Genomic DNA, 19,112 nt, shown 5'->3' with positions numbered 1-19,112 from the left:
ATAAAGGTGGAAAAATACACTGTGAACTGTAGCTGAAAAACTGTATAGTAGGTACGTAATATTGAAACATACTTAACAAATGCGGAAATAAAATAAAAATTATTTTAAAATCACACCAGTGTTTGAAGTCAGTCAAAATTAATGTTTTCTCCGGATTTTTGTAACCTTCTCTTTTATTGTTTTCTTCGTGTATCTCTCCAATACCAATATACGCCAACCTTACAGTAACCGGTGATTGACGTTGACATATCATATAAATCACTCTGCTACTTTCAGGCGATACTAGACGCTTTCTTAGCTTTTATTTTTATAATGCTACGTATAAGATATGCTTTCAATCTTCTGTCAACACATATCAAGTATATAACAGAAGCGAATAGTACCTATTACAGAGATGTTAACGATTGGTTACTGGAAATAATAATGCACACTTGGAGTACTTGGATAATGATATTTATTTTATGAAGCTTTTGTAGATAATATTATGCTATTATTATGGTTGATGAATAGTAACAGACTGATAATAACGTCAAACAAAATCGATAAAATTTAGAAAGCTCACTTACGATATGAAATTGAGATAAATTTTCATACATAACAATAAAACTCAATGGTAGGTATGTAAAATTATATAACCCAATACATTTATGTTTGACAAGGTGACACATCATTATATTAGAATAATAAAATTATTTTGTACATATCGAGGGCTTAGTGTCAAACAACACTACCTACAAAAGTGCAACTTTACAGGAGAGCCAAAAATCGTTATTTTAGATTCTTGTAACTCAACAAGGGAAATGTTTATTTAAAACCTAATGTTAATATTTTATAATTTATTGTGTATTGTACATTTATCTTGCTTATGATGATGTTAAAATTTATAGGGATAGTTTTAAAAAAATATGAAAACAAGGATAACTTATGTAGTTAGCGTTAAACTTTACTGACGATTTAATAAGAAATTAGAAAAGATTGACATAACGTTGTTTGACTATCATGTAGCCGTAAATGTAAAATAACGTTATCTCAAAAAAAAAACACTTTTTTGTAGATAACGTTGTCTGACTTTAAGCACTCTATATTATAATTGTCTTAAGCGTAGGGTGTTCAACCAATGTGTGCTACCCGTGCTCACGTATGGCTGCGAGACGTGGACCCTCAACACGAGAGATGTCCAAAGGCTAAGAGTCACACAGCGAGGCATGGAGAGGTGCATGTTGGGCATCACGCGAAAGGACCGTAAGAGGAACAAATGGGTTAGGAAGCAGACAAGAGTACGCGATGTAATAGACGTTGCCAAACAGCTGAAATGGAGATGGGCGGGGCACATTGCTCGCCAAAAGGACGGCCGTTGGACAAATGCCGTCATCCAGTGGTACCCTAGGGGTACGAAACGGCCACAGGGTCGCCCTAAAAGCCGCTGGATTGACGAACTGGTAAAGTTCGGCGGAAATACGTGGCAGCGAACGACACAGGACCGAGAGAGTTGGAGAAAGCTTGGGGAGGCCTTCATCCAGCAGTGGATTGACCCCGGGTGATGATGATAATTATCTATTAAAAATACATATTATCTTTTTTAATAAATAAAATACACAATGAATCGGTTAAATGACGCATAAAATATGTATCAATTCTACAGACACTACTTTTTATTGGTGACATATTTTATATTATAATATATGAGTTTAATACTGCTGTGATTTAATATAATATACACGTATATAAAATATTATATACTGTCACCATATCGCTAATACTTATTGTGTTCATGATTAATTATTGAATAAATTATTGCCTGTTTGATGTTTAGTTAAAATTCGCATCTTTTTAGCAAGTCGATATCCACCAACAAAAGTGACTACTATTATACCATTTTCATATTCTTATAACTGATAAGACTTCATTAATTGTCTGTCAACCATACTAATACGAATATACAACCTGTTAAAAATGTAACTACTCCGTGCTTGTTTTTTCTTTAGGGGTGAGAGAGCGTGATTTAATCTCGAATCTCTTTCAATAAGTTAAAAATCAATTCCGTTACCATGTAAAAATTATCTTAAAAATGTGCTTTGTTAATGTATAAATTAGTACTGAAATAAATCCGGCAGTAACTGAAGTACCTTTTAATTATCAATTTCCTACCCTCGAATCGAAAACATGTCAAGTTTTCTACCATTCACCGTAAACAAACATAACATGTTTGTAAATTAATAATTGTTCAATAAAAGACTACGTAACTGTTGTGTAAACATCGTTAAATAAAAAAAATATTGAAATAATTAAGTAGAAATATTCAGTTTTTGATTATCAGTTCTACTGAGAAAAATAGCTGTTTTCACTTGATTATTAAAATAAGTTAACAAAAAAGTACCTGCATTTATTATTAGAATATAAATTATTATTATCTATGAAAACTTATTAATTTTCTTTTTGTAGTACTTATTCCACTTTCAATCAATAAATTAGGACCGGTTTCATCCGCCTCAGAGGGGTTAGGGAGTTGAAAATGTCCCTCTGAGGTGGACGAAACCGGTCCTAAGTTATTGATTAAAAGTGGAATAAGTACTACAAAAAAAATGCGTTTTATTAAATTAAATTACAATAAAATGCAGTTCCACCATGAAAGACAGTTAACAAAATAAAAGAAAAATAATAATATGTTAACAGCAATTATGTTGATCAAATAAAAAAAAACAAATGAGTAAAAATTATTGATGGGTAAATTATTAAAAAAAATGGTATGTAAATTTAAAAGGAAAATCGTATCTGATGTAAAATAGATTAAATTTTATGTTTGTCAAATTTATTTATTTATTTGAATTAAAATAAATAAGTAGATTTGTAATTAAACATAAATTATATGAACACATTAGGTCTGCTAACTATGAATAAAAATCTAAAATGGAATTCCTATACTTTTTCATTGAATAGTAAACTCAAATTAATTGTATAACTTCATATCGTATTACATTACAACTAGTAAGTACTAGAGTATGCTAGTAGTTTACAATAGAATTCTAATTCAAATGTTTCATTCACTTTTCCATTTCTGTTCAATGAAAATCTCCCCTTTAACAAATACCTTTTATTCTGAGATGGCCGAATAATGGTTGAATCAATCACAAAGGTATTTTCAATTTGCAAAGGGCGCCAAAAGAATTTTTAATCAAATTTCTTACGTTCAGCAGACGAGAACAATTTTAATCCAATTATGCAGCCCTATTGTCTTTTGGCCAGGTGCAATTTTATTTATTTAGTGGTATGGCAATAAAAAAGTAATTTTAGTTTTGTCAGAATTCATAAATTATGATTTTATTTGTCATGAAATAGATAATCATGGATGAGATACGATCTTAATGTCTACGTATTACCATATTAAGCAAAAACCTTTTTAAATTTACAAAACGTTTTGTCAACGTTATTTTTGATAAAAGATTTTTCAAGACGATAAAGTTTTGCACACAATGCCTTTTTTAACATACATAATTTGGTTTACTCAATACTAAATATTAAACGCATTTTTTTAGAACGTAAGATTGTTTTTAATTATGTAAATAAATTAAATTTAAATTAAAAATTAACCTCAGTTATCGTTCTCATTAGATTGAATTGGCATGATCTACACTAAATACTTGGATCGGAAGTTAATCAGTAGGATCAGGCACTCCCTGGCCAGTGAAAATTTGTGTGCGTGAATCTCAATCGGTTGAACATTTTTCTGTAATATGTTATTAAGGTTTTTCACGATTATGTATTTTCATCAACTTAATGTTAATATTATTAGTTTAAAATATCTTACCCAAGCATGACAAGACGATAACAGTTCTTCGGAGGTGGCTGTGAGTCATCACAGGCTCCAGCTGCAGCGGAAGCAATCGGTGTAGTCTGCATCACCTCTTGCACTACTGACCCTGTTGTTTGCTCCAAGTCCTGGCCTCCACGACGGCACAGCCACGTGGCGCACTTATCCAACTTTTGACCACAATCTGCCCCTCCAACAAATTGGCATTTCTTTTGGGGTCGCTGTTTTTGGGAGGGGGATGGGGTGCCCTTAGCTTCGGGGGTGCTTGCGCCACTCATCTTCAACAATGTATTATATTTTATGGTATTTTGTAAAAACTTTTTTCACTTTTATACACTTTTGACAAATGTATCACTATTTTTTAGATATTATCATTCTTTGCTGGCTATACCATACATAGTCAATTTAAAAATTACTGACTCAATAAATATCACATTTTTTTTATTTTCACTAAAATTAGTGTTTTATTTTGGTCTAAAATTCTATATCTGAAAAAAGAAAAAAGTCATAATGCAACTATGTCATGAGTCCAAATACTATAGCTACCTACTAATTAATCCTTCAATATCGATACAATGTGAAACATAATAATTACAAGATAAAAAGTTATATACCACGTTTTAAATTTTCTGGTGAATCATATAAACTTGACAATTCTATGTATTAATAAATACTTTTTTTTGTACTTGAAAGAAATACTGAATAAATATATAGAATACTGAAATGTCATTTTGACATTTTATATTTATTTCCATAGTAACGCACGTATATATTAATAATTTAGTTGCTAGGACGCCCTTAGCAACCAATAATAGTGTTTTACTTTTTACGATTTTCTTCCGAAATAACTTTCCATACAAAACAGAATTAACTGAAAATGAATTCAATGCTGCTTAAAAATGACTAAAAGTATTAAAAGAATGCTTTGTCGTCTTGTTCTGATATATCTAAAAGTTTTAAATGTCTAGCTAATCGGGAAGTTAGTTAAAAATCTTCAATCGTCCAATTCAAATTTTGGATAAACATAAAAAAAATGTATATATATGTGTTTGGACAAACAAGAATACGAGCTAATAAAAACGTGGTAAAGATGTGTAGGGTCAATACCCTATCATCCAGCATGACTTGGCAGGAAACCATTAATTTATAACTACAATCTATCTTGCAACATAATATTGTTAAAATTACAAAACAAGCGATTTATGTGAGTCAATCAAATTTCAACAGAAAACTAATTTAGCAAACTAATATAATAATTCAATCAATCAATAATATTGCAAATTAATAAATAATGCTACGTAAGTTTACCATGATATGCACAAAAGTTGTTAGTATGAAAATCAATCTTGCGCAAAACTGCATAATTGTTCAAATTAAAATCAATTATTTATAATTTACAAACGAGTCATGCATTGCACAATAAACCTCATAAGCATGATTATGAAAAATATTCAAGTAGTTGATCGCAGCATTTTCTATTGTATCGAGTCACTATAAAACACTAAGTAGATAGAACATCGTCTTTCAGTTATCAAAGGTTGAACTGTAAGGTTATCGTTCGCTTCGCCCGATGGATCTCGTAAATCCATCAGAATGCATACTCGTGATTTCATTCATCTAAATTATAATCTGTAAACTTACCTGTAATAATTAAATTTATATTTATTTGGAAGGAGATAATAAAACCAGGGTTCATTTCTTTCACGCACCAAATTCTGAGTTATTCCTTGGAGTCAACCAACCCTGCTTATTCTTTATTCCATCTCACTTCTCAGAATGTATTATTACCTCACAAAATATATAATTTGTATAATTCTCGTATAAGAATCAGTGTATTGTACATAATATGTCAAAAAATACAGACCATTTTTGAGAAAACAGTAATATGTATATTTTCGGCCTCTTCATGTCTACGGACTTCTGACTTATTAATTTTAGCAATTTCTTGTATATGTTATGAATTAACTTAAAATGTGAATTGATTCTGAAAAGTAAAATACTATTATGCATACTAATATATGTACTAATACTAAATACTAGTATAAAACACAATGGTTTTGAGGGACAGTTGGAGTACATTAAGGCGCTTGAATATTACCTTCATAAGTGACCTTCCATTGTGTCCTAAGCGTAAAATATTCAACTAATGTATGCTACTAATGCTGAGATATGCGTGTGAAACATTGACTCTTAATGTAAGACAAATCCAAAAATTTTAATTAAAAAAAGTAACGTAACATGGCATGGATATGTGCACGTTACGCATAACACGGAAAAATCACACATGCAAATAATAGATACGAAAGCAGACAAGATTACGTTATGTGATAAAGATTAAATGGCAATGGGCTGGATATATCGCTCGGCGAGTGGACAACCGCTGGAATGCCGTCATACAGTGGTAATAGACAATAAATACCCACAGCGACACCCTAAAACTCTCCGGATAGGCGGACCCAGGGGTGGCTCTGCCTTCGGGGTTCAAAGGGACCATCTCCACATACCTATCATGTCAAAAATACACGTATGATAATTTGTTATTGCAAATAATATTCATTACGTGATTAAATTAAATAATTAATTTATTCCATACATCTCAACCCGTCGCTATTTTATAGAGATATTTATTATTTTTATTGCAATAAAACAAGCAAATAAAATAATTATTTAAATGCGCACCATTGCGCGATGACACATTAAGAAAGCTAGTAAGGGTCAAATTCTCAATTATCGTGATCACTCTGTCCAATCCCATTGCCGCGGTACAAATCTCGTTCAACACATGACTCGAATGCATTATCGTTAGCATATGCATACCGGGGGATGCATTAAAATAGTCCTGACGTAAGTTAATTACATTTTCGAATTAATTTTACATTTCAAAATATGATATTTATTCAGAAAAGGGTATTGAACATATAAAATTACCCTCGATCACCATTAATACAAATCACATCAATCTAAGTAGGTAGGTACCTAGCTTGGGATATAATTTAGGTATAATATGATAAAGTATGTAGGTATATTTAATAATTAATTTGTAAAGTAAACCCCATTACCTAAAAATTCGCTGAGCCGCCACTGGGCGGACCTTTAAAGTTCCGTGGATGTACGTAGCAGCGAAAATATTCAAAAAGCCTTCACTCAGCAGTGTATCGACCCTGACCGATGATGATATTATATATATCTGTACTTACTCTATTATCTTAATTAGGAAACTCTTTGTAAAAAGTACTAAACATATGGTAGCGACCTGTAGAACGAAATGAAGCGTAGAAAAAAAGACATAGTCGTACAATCATAGGAGACAGAATTCTTCGGGCTAATGATCGATGGTCTGGTTTTATGGTGTATTTTTTTGTATACAGGTGTATTAACTTGTCACTGTAATGCGGCGATATTTGTTTTTATAGAATAGGATTTTTTGTCAATAATTTGATTTTCCGAAAGACGCGTTGTCACTTTACTACGTACGGATTGGAGAAGAACAATTTCGCACATTATAATTTGTGATTATTATAATATTAAATAACTATCTACCACTGATATCAATGTATGTAACATTTTTAGTGATACTACTAGTTTAGATGGTTACTTTTATCATATTATTCTACACTTCAATGTGAATCATTGATTTAATAAATTCTTCTACAAAGAGTATTCGCAAATATTCAATCAATCACGTACACGTATATTATATAATAATATATATGTATAATCCATTTTATAGACACATGTAGTAGTTATATATATGTACAGTGCTTTAACAATTTACTAGGCTTTTTGTCGCTATGTTTTTTGCCAGTTCAGTCATAAACATAAGCACACTGGTTTAATACGGACCCGGAATCATAAATTCGAAACAAATATATACATCGGTACAGAATCAAGTGAGTACAAACCAAACATTTCACATACAGTTGTCAGGTTCCACATAAAGTGTGAGAATTTTCACCCGCTAGATTTTTTGCTGATGCTTATGTGAATAATGTAGTTTTGTAGCATTGTTTATGAAGCTTTTTACGCCTGTGGCACAATGTCAATTAAACCAAACACATACTGCACTCTATTTTTCTTTATTTTCAAATTTGGACAATATTTTTAGTCACATTTTACGTATTTTGAATACAATACTAAATATTTATCCTATATTAATATACATTTTATTAGTATTAATAATTTGAGATCTCTTTCTTAAAATTGTACATACATTAGATTTTTAGGCTAGCACTGTGCCTCTGTAACACGATGTTAAAACAGTATTTGTAACAATATAATATAATATGAGATTGTGTGAGTATATTATATAACAGAGAATAACGGTAAAAACTGTTGATTTACCATAAAGATGGGTCTTTGGCTAAATTCACATAGATTTTATGCGTTCTGATAATTCGCAAAGCATTCAGGGCCACTCATTTGTCGACTTATTAATAGTATATGATATACAACCAATGAGGTATTGATTGATTAGTATGTAGTAGCTTTTAAATGATGAGGTTACGATGCAAGTTTGTCCAAATTTAAGGTGGCTAATGTAAAATTTTCAATTGTAAGGGCGTCTCTGAGCGCAGGAAAAAAAAAACCTAATTGGTTAAAGCACTACCTTAAAAGTAATATCAGATCTCAAATTTACTTTGAGACCCGGAATAATGGATAGATTGCGATAAATAAAGAATTCATCAGAAGATTATCAGAATTAATAAGTATGACGGGTAAATTAATTATAAAATATTATGGCATCCGGCTTATTCAGGAAAATCCGATATCCAATCTGTTATATCTGGGTCCAATTAACATAGTTGACAAGTATTCGTTTTTACTCTGAGCAACGTTTGCTATCAGTTAAAAAATCTTTTTTGACAAAATTAGAGAAATCAATTCATGCATTTAACGTTTTCCTTGCTGCAGTATCTCTTGAATAACTTCTGTATTGAATCCGAAACATTGTTGAGAATCATATAGTGGCAGCTCAAAAACCAAATACGGTAACAACAAATAATTAAAGTTACATAATAACTCGAATTATATAACTAAGCATATAATATAACTATAAAATAAAACTAAAACCCGGCTCTATAAAACCGTTATACGCACATTCGTTACATACGGGTGCGAGTCATGGGCGCTAAATGTGAAAGCAGCTGAAATGGTGGATTGCTTTGAGAGAAAGATCCTGATGCAGATATACGGACCCATGGATGATGGTGCGGAGTGGAGAATTAGGTACAACACGGAACTATACCGCTTATACCAAGATTCAAAACTCTCCACCTTCATAAAACTCCAGAGGCTAAACTGGGCAGGCCATGTCCAGCGCATGCCTGAGTCACGGATACCGAAGAAGATCCTCGAAGGAAACCCAGGGAAGAAAATGCCAGTGGAAAAGCCACGCGCACAATGGGGTCCCAACATTACAAAAGATGCCAACCAGCTGCTAAAAATCAGACGCGCGGAGGACCGTTCCGGCTGGTGGACGGCGGTGGACGGCGGTGGAGGAGGCCAGGGCTCGATTTGAGCTGTAGCGCCATCGAAGAAGAAGAATAGCTCCAATTATAATCTAGTAATTGGTATTTATTATATAAAGTTTACTTAATTGATAATATCAGGTTGAAACTTCAGATAGCATAAACAATTTGAATCTCAATTAAGTTTTTAGTCATGATTATTTTTTTAAAAGGCGAAAAAACATATACCAGTATCGTACAGTTTACCCAATTGATCAACATACACATGGTGCATTCAAAGGAATAAAAACGAAACAATCAATTTACATATTATCTTTTATTGATATAAAAAAAAATGTTGGACCTTGAATTTTTTAAAAAATAAAGCAGTCTGAATATTGTTATGAAATATTATTAGATATAAAATATGAACCAATACAATTATTGTATAATATGATTTAATGTAATTCAATAACTGACTAAATTTCCACAGTTATATGTTATATTGCACGGGATGTTTTTCTATCAATAAATAAATAATAAAGGGATGTCTTTTAAATTAAGTACCGATTATTTTTAGATAAAAATTATTGTGTGATTTTAAGGAGTAGGTATGTTCCCACAGTGCTGTGGGAAGAAGTGATAATAAATTGTGATGTATCGTGGGGTCGATAGTTATGATCCTTTTGTGTAAGTCTATTGATTAGGGGGAGCAAATATATCGCAAGTACAACAAATGTCAATTGAATAACCAACATAATATTATATAATATTGGGCATCTATTCAATATAACAAAACTCTTGTATCAGATCTCATACTATTAACTTATGTGTATTAAATAAATGTTTATATAATTGTCTAATAAATTAATCCAATAAAGTATTTTAATAAAATCAAATCGTTAATTACTAATTTTGGACTAATTATAACAGTCTGGTCAAATCGTGCTATAACAATATATAGGTATAAATAATTGTAATATTCAATTAACTGTCACTTTACTTTACTAAACAATTTATTAAATATATATATATATATATATATATCACAATTCTAATTATGATTTAAAAATTTAACCAATAATAAACTTGTTAAATGTACACACCACAATAATATAATATGGAACGTATTTATGGGTATTCCTGTAAACAGGTAAGGTTAGTTTTTTTTTTAACTTGTATTTATTTATATTAAGTAGTTCAAATTCATTTTCAAATTTTAGATATATGTAAATGAAGCATTTTTTGTTTTAGTTCTTTGTGTCGCATGTAGGTACTTTATAATAATTTAAAATTATAAAGCCTTGGCCAAAGAAAAAACATGCGAAATATTTCACAGCGTATTAAAAATTCACGCATAATTAACATAGGATATAAGCGCTTAATTTATGGAACGCTTATGACAGCGACAAACAAAATCTGCTTACTCAGAGTTTTCCTTAAAACCACAATTTGTACCCAAAAGAGACAGCCAGGAGGCTTTCAGAAAATTTCCACAAAGCCTCTACGCACTAAAGAACATTCCGTAATTTTGGGTGACTTGAAATAGTTATATTTTGTAATTAGTTTTCGTAGATGTAAATAATTTTACTAGCATAATCAAAAGGAAAAGTGGATATCTTAACATAACACTAACACTATAATGATTTCTTTATACATAATTTTACCGTAGCCTCGACTGAAATCTGCTGTCACTTTTCCTTTTCTCCTCTAAGTGAGGATCCATTGTTCAGGTCAATTATGTTTAAAAAAAACTTCACAATCTTGCCGAGATCTTCCGTTTTTTCCAAATTCGTTTTTTTCTGAACTTCTCGACTTTTTCAAAGATGCAAGTCACTCTGTGTCGTTAAAATTTTGGGCACTGTATCACTATGACGTATGCAATCTCCTCCTGAATATCAGATTAATTACAGAACTGTTAATTTTATTCATGTATTTGATTCTTATAAACTAATTATTTCTTGTCAATCACAGCGCAAATGGAAGCTTGGATATATATATATATATATATATATGAATTCATTATTTTTCTAAGATCCTAATACTCGTAGTTTATCATATTATATCATAATATACCGTCAGAAAGGTATTTTTTATTCAATTTATTTTATATATTTGAACACATATATAAGAAATATTTATATTCAGTCATATTAGAAACTATTAAAATAGTAAGTATAAAACAAATTCCTGAAAGCCAATCATTATTAAAATATAAACTACATTTATAATAATATACGAGTATTAAAATCGAACGATATTGTAAAAATCTTTAGCCATTGAATATATCATTACCTATATGATCATGATGTAACAATATGATAAACCAAGCTAAAGCTAAATTTCATTTTGTTTACTGATTTAACTGAAGTCTCTAGATGCACTAGTTATCTTAAAAATTTAATTGATATAATTTTATCTTCTTCTTCTTCGGCCATGCCCACCCCTTAACTGTGCCATACAAGAATCTCTATTACTCGCCAGGGTTTTCGCGTGATTCCAAGTCATACCAGCATCCCGTAGATCTGCAGTATATACTCTATAAATAGTATTTAGCGGTCTTCTAAGACGCTATAATCCGGTTGGCTTGAAGAACAGGCAAGCCAGAATGAGGGTCTCTTCTGGCATACGCAGCACGTAGCCGAGCCAGTTCCAACGTCGTTTTTTCACTGTCAGCGGGATGAGAGGCTACTTGGTTCGTTTTTATATCTCCGAATCACTCCTAAATTCATACCAGTCCCACATCCAGTATCCATCGCAAACAGCTATTCTTGAAACTCAGTATACGGTTGCTCTAAGGTGCCATGATTTGCTACAGTCAAAAATATCAGAATGCATGCGTCAAATAGGCGGCATTTAGTTTATAATATCATATGCTACGGTGGCTCTCATGATGCAGTGCGTAAGCCGGTGGCTTTTCATTCGGGAGCTCTGCGTTTGTTTCCATGTGAAGGCATAATATATTTATGTGATTTTGTGAAGCCTGGATGTTTGTGATAGTTCAAAATTACTAACAACCACCTTGTACAAAAAGCAAGGATATAGTTATTAATAATAGGTATATCAAACAAAATATATGATTATGATTAATTAATGAAAAAAACATATTTGGAAAGACATAAAATATTTAATTGGTAATAAAATTAAATAATTTAATTGTTTTACAGTGCGTATATATCTGGATTCAATTTATTGTAACATATTAACCGTAGTAATATTTTTAAGTGTCCGTTATCTTGTTAGTTATATCAAAAATAAAAGAACTACTACATATACCTATAATATCTTTAAAAAAAATTTGTCAGTTGATAATTATATATAATATATATAATATGTATAATAATGATAAGGTGTATAAGATACATAGTTGAATTGTTGTATAGTTATATAGCTGCTTAGCGTGTCTTATATAAACGATTTTCAAAAAGGTTATGAATTTTCTTCTCACTATATAAATGAAAAATTAACTGTTTTTTAACGCAGTAGGTAATATTCTGAAAAAATGTATAAATTAACCAAGCCAATTATTAGTATCAATCGATATGACGCATATAAACACAATTGTAAAAACCTTCTACACATTAAGACGATACATCAGTGAAACGGCAAATAATTTTCAACCATAGGCGCGACGAAATTTTGGACTCGCTGGCATTCGGAGAGCGAACGTCGAGGTGTGAATACATCAATTTGTTTCGTGATGGCGACGGGGGTATTAATTCTTAAATCGTGTAAAGATGACTAAAAACGTTACCCATTTACTTGAAAAAGAAAACATGTCAATGAATATATTATTATTGTTACTAATAGAACATTAAACGGATGCATGTTGGATTTATATGACAAATTATATTTCGTTCGGCATGTGTCATTTGCACCCGCGACCCGCAATCCGCGCATCGCCTAGCCACAATCTTTTTAGATCATGCCTCAACTGAGATATAGCCTTAATGTGGAGTTAATATAATAAATTTGTAATGACTTATTTTTCCTCATATTTCTGTTTATTATATGGATGTCACTAAAGATGTATATATAATATTATGTTTATTAATGCTTTGGATTAAGTTTGGTTGTTTGTCATCCCATTACGTCATGCTAATGAGAGCAAAGTATTGGAACAGAAACGGCACTTATGCTTTGGCTTTAAATACACAAATTAACTTAAATAATATACATATACGATCCCCAACAGGGAATTAAACCTTCTTTATTTTGGAAGCTATTTATTAAGGTCGTATGCTTTTGGAAGTATAGCGTATAATATTTTTTTTTCAGTGTTTCATTGTCAAAGTAAGAAAAATAGATCTCGGTTAAAAAATGACAGAAGCTTAGAACTAGCAGTGGACAAAAACAAAGGTGAAGGGAAAACCATGTGAAATATTTACGAATTGCTCTTTTTTGAGAAATATTTTTGTCAAAAAAAATGGTCGCAAAAACCCACCGCTTTTTGTTTGGGTAATAAAAAAGTCTACTCGAATTTACAGTTATGTTTTTATAGTCTAATTCTCAAGAGGTCGGTTGTTATTTTCAGAAATTAATCGAGTGGATTTTTCTTCTATATTTGTAAATCTACGTACAAATTATTTTATTTACAAAATAAAGAATAAACATTTATTTATATCCAGTCATTTGTCAAACGCTTAATGCGTTTACCCTAATTGAAGCAATAAATTCTCGTTGAATAAATTTAAATTTATAATTCAGTGTTTAATTTAGTTTACAAAACCACAGTGTTTTCAATGTAATATATCTATAAAATATAGTGGTTGAACCAACGACTTAATTTTATCAGCGCCTAGACAGTTTTAAAAATAGAATAATTATTGATCTATATCTATGTAGACACAAGTATGCATTCAAATGTATTTATTATCTTATCATTCAACTGTATTAATTTATACTTTTATCCACTTTGAAATAAAGCTGTAAGAGTTTCCTTGTATATAAACCCTGAAACTTTAGAATCTTGGGTAACCACCAAAGTTATGAAAAGCATTTTTGTAGCGCATGAAAAATAAAATGAACGACAATATCATGAACAGACATGAAATATGAATTGTTCTACCAAATATTTCATCAAAGTGAATATGCTTTTCATATTATTTTTTCCCAAGTTTTGTCGTTTATATTGAATTGCATGATTTTATAAGACGAGATTAAGATTTCGTTATATGAGTATGCATATGTTGGGTCACTAGTGTGGTGTTCGATGTGTAGATTGAGGATGATGATAATGAAGTCTACGATGTAGCAGGGTGAGATTTATTAGCAGCGTATCGGTACAATAGTATAGTATACATGATAGTTACGAGCTAGGTACTTGGATTCGAGTGACATCTAGATAAATTATTCTTCGTTATTTATAAAATAAAAAGTAACACATTAACATTAAATTCTGGTACATAATCAGCGTTTTAAATCGAGTAGCGAAATAAAATATTATTTGTTATTGCAGTTGTAAGAAAATATGATACTATGAAAAAATGATTATTCGGCTAATACACCGTAATGGTATAATATGCTGTGATATGATGTAATAATACACCGTCTCTAATTTCGCCAACCGACTTGCTGATCTAGCTCAGTTGTTTACTGGAAATGGATTCGCTGGGAATATATTACTGCAGAGTAATTTGAAACCTTTAAACAATAGATATTTGATCGCTATTACTCTGTAGCTACACATACTACTTAATCATTATATTGAAAGCATTTATTTGAAACACAGTTTTCCGTATTTGTTATGTATGCAAAAAATTAGTAACTATCTATGTTCTAGTATCATATTTAATTATATTCCGTAGTAGGTATATATATTTCAATTTTTCACGTGGAATTAATTATTTTAAATACTTTCTAGTAAGTGGCTTATTTATTACTAATGAATAAATACTATTAAGTTATATTATGTCAAACCGAGAATATAAACAATATTATAATCTCAAGAACTACATAATAATATATATTTTTATTATAAGGGAAACAAGTCCAAAGCTAAAGTATACTAAAGATTGATCATAGTGCCTCTGCTAGCAAATTTTAAAACTAGGTACCATGTTTCTAATGTTAAAAACAACAATGTCAATTCGACTTAAATAAAAATAATGGTATCTATCTACCTACATATTTGTTATAAATAAAAATAATAACAATACGTACGTTAAAACCACGAGGTTTTTTAAAATCATTTAGTCATCTTTTAAAGAATTGAGTATTTTTTTATATTTTAATGTTGAAAATATTCTTAAAATACGATGTACTAAAAAAATCGGACTTTCCATACACGCATATTTCATGCTTATAGTTTTTTATTTAAGTTTAATATTATAATATTTTTGATGCTTACGTATTCATTATGTAAAATAGAGGTTATCAGTGAAATATATTAAATTTTCGGGTTTTGCAAAAAACACTACTCTCCGCCCTCGATAATAAAAATAGCCAGCGAACCTTAGCACAGTGACTTAAAAACTCTGAATCATATTTAAATGATAAGTAAATTATCAAAATTCATCATTATAACTGGATGCATACAATGTTAAGAATTAAAACACTTAAAAACCCCAAAAACAAGCATCTTTAAAAAATCCTAGAAAAAATATTGGACTAACTTGAATTGGAATACATTATATTATATTATATTTCTACCGACCCAAGTGTAATCCTCGCAAAAAATCCAAAGTATGGATGTTTTTAAATTCCATCAATATCTTATGGTTGCCACTTCCCGATCAAATTACAATGTTGATGGTAGATGGTAGACATAATAATATATTGATGGAATCTGTAAACATCCTCAATTACTTAATAAAATATCCGCAAGAAGGTTTTTGACTCAGTTGCTTATTGGATGGAGTACTCTCTTGTCAAGCAAAAGATATATGTTGAATCCTACTGAATGCAAAAAAAACTAATTACCATTTTCATTCATTAGGCATAAATAGATTTATATGGAATTCAGGATATATGTACATACTATTTAGTAGGGAATAATTGTGAAATGAAAATAACATACATTTTTGGACAAACGTTAAATCAGTACTTACTGCTTCAGACACGGTCACTTTAACATTAACGCTAATGCTATGATTTTCAAAATATGGATTTGCCATTGAAAAAACATTCATTAATTATTATGTTAATCATTATTAGTAGTACATACATTACGTTTAAAATAATAATAATTTCGTTTCATATAAATTACACAGCCTGGCATTAAATATATTTATAGCTATATATTTCGATGTAACCAAACGCTATAAATAACGGTATTTTTTGGTAATATTATTGAAATTTATTAGCAATAAGACCTTCTCAAATTGGTGTCGTTTTCTTGTATGCGCAGTGGTGTATTTGAACGAACATAGCATCTTTTCAAGTAGGTATTATCTAATACTCTACATAAGTGAAATACTTACATAGCAAAGCTATTTGCCGCTATAAATGATATTATTTTCTTATATAATAATATACACATTTATATACAAATAATAAAATTGGTGATTCGTGACAATCCTTTTTAAATGAATGGATTTATTATGTTTTTTGTATTTATTTTAAACGTTATACATAATTATAATTTATTTATAACCATACGAATAGCTGTTTATGAATATTTATATGCATGCGATATTAATACAATGTAATACATAAAAGTAATATAGAAAATATAATAACAATTAAGTAAAGCGAATTACAATACTGTTGTAGATTTATTTAAGGTATCTAGCGACTAAATACAAAAATTAAATTTAAAACCTTTTACTGATAATTCATGTATTACTTCAATCAATGTGTAATGATTTAAAAACATTAAAACTAAACAAATCAAGCGTTGCAAAATATTATTAAATGTGCATTCCGTCAATACTTTTATCACAGTATTACATAATATTATAAAATATTTTATGATTGTTTTATCGTCAACGCTGGTTCGAAGATTAGGCTGTAACTAGCTTCTGATATTCTTTAAACCTCTTTTATAATGATAACTATCAATTCATGGTGGAACTGCATTGTATTATTTGATTAATTATTTGTAAGTAAATAAAATACATTTTTTTAGTAGTTATTCCACTTTTTAATTAACTTTTGTAAATATATGTGATAAATGTGATATTGTCCCCTTGAAGAGGACGAAACCGTTACAAAAGTTAATTAAAAAGTGGAATAAGTACTAAATACATTGTGTTTTATTTAATTACAAATAATTAATCAAATTATTCTTTTAACCAGTAGTTAGCTGCAATTTAGCTAAAAAATCTTATAATATATATTATGTTTATGTCCGTATTCAATCTGCTTTAAAAATTGTCAAGTAGAACAGACTACCTTCTAAGATAAAATGTTCTGCCAGTGAGTCATTTTTGCAAAATGCATATAGCCTCTCCGCCACATTGGATTCAAATAAAAGAGAAGCCATTGATTAGCGAAAGAAGGTAGCGATGAGATTTTGCTTACCTGAGGTCACAAGGAAAGTTAAGTCTAATCCAACCTTTCGCCGGAGATGTCAAACTAACATTAATCCCTACCTAATTTTTCAATATACTTAAATATAGTAAACTATATGCTTTTTAATAATCATCATCAGCTATAAAATATAATACACTCGCCGACTTATTGTTTATTGAACTCGCCACCATTCAGCCATAGCATATGTCATTTTGAACGCTTACTGTATTGTGCGCATCTATTCTATACACAAGGTGCTATCGGCCGCTATCAGCGGCTATTGAGGATAGTTTATCATATTTATGTATTGAGGTATTATAATTGTTACAATAAGTTAGCCGTCTAAACTGTCAAAATTGTCTACTTTGCTCTAAAAATTATCACAGCCAAGAAACGTTCTGTTTAAACATAGCACTTATTGTAACAATTGTAATACCTCAATACATAAATATGATCAACTACTCTCAATAGCAGCCTTGTTTATAGAATAGATGCAATGAAGTATATAATTAATATGAAATTAACATTTTACGTAGGTACGTATCAATAGTTGCACGGATTATTTTACATTTTATACCATATTCCAATTTGTCACGGAGTCTTTTGCTGACTGCGTCTGGATTCCGAACCATTAATGAATATTTATACTACTTTCCATTATGTATCATTATTATTTAGCACAATATCTATATAACTATACTGCCTTCATAAGGAAAAAGGCAGCTTTTCGACAAAAATAACAAATTGAGTTAGTGTACAGATATATGCTCTACGTGAAATTCTGAACCATTTGACATAAAGTCAAAAGCGGAATAAAATTTATTTCAATATAATAATCGACATATTATTGTTTTTCATTTTTTTTTTCACAGAAACGGTAAAAACGGTAGTTATTCTAAACAAAAATACATTATCACGAGTTTTATAAGCAAAAACACAGCATCGATTAAAAATATACTTATTTTTGCTTATACCATGATATATCAAATGATTCATACAAATTATTTTAAAATTTCCCTTTACTGCATAGTGTCGCAAATTTGCGACATTTCAAACTATTTCGATATAGCCAATGCCATCTGTGTAAATTATCAAATACTATCCTTTTTCGATGCCTAGAAAACTGTTTTACCATAAACATCCTACTTTACCGATTTTGTTTGGACATTTCAAGAAATAAAGCATTTCTGCATTATAGTCCCTGCATTTCTGGTTTGACAGTTGACGAATTAGTATGTACGCAAAAATCCGTATTTGTAAATAAATAAAAAAAAATATACAGAAGATTGAAATTGGTTGAATAAAAATATCTACACATCAAATAAGGTGTGTACATTAGTTTTTTACAATTGTTTTCATTTGGTTTTGTATTTTGTCATACTAAAATGTAAGATTTCCAAATG

The 19,112-nt window shown here is 30.1% G+C and overlaps 1 protein-coding gene across 1 annotated transcript in view; it reads right to left on the bottom strand.

Moving 5' to 3' along the window:
- Nucleotides 1-4,086, bottom strand: part of LOC147063539 (GTP-binding protein Rhes) — a 110,226-nt gene extending 106,140 nt beyond the window's left edge. Inside the window, exon 1 of the mRNA XM_085959423.1 lies at nucleotides 3,806-4,086. Coding sequence (XP_085815549.1) covers nucleotides 3,806-4,086 — 281 coding nt within the window. The remainder of the gene's footprint in view (nucleotides 1-3,805) is intronic.
- Between the last annotated feature and the right edge of the window lie 15,026 nt (nucleotides 4,087-19,112).

This window comes from Rhyacophila brunnea, unplaced genomic scaffold (assembly GCF_057557595.1).
Source record: "Rhyacophila brunnea isolate RB1 unplaced genomic scaffold, BYU_Rbru_1.0 scaffold_9, whole genome shotgun sequence".
NCBI classification, from domain to species: domain Eukaryota; kingdom Metazoa; phylum Arthropoda; class Insecta; order Trichoptera; family Rhyacophilidae; genus Rhyacophila; species Rhyacophila brunnea.
Note: the sequence above shows the minus strand (reverse complement) of the source record. Positions and strands in the feature narration are given on the sequence as shown.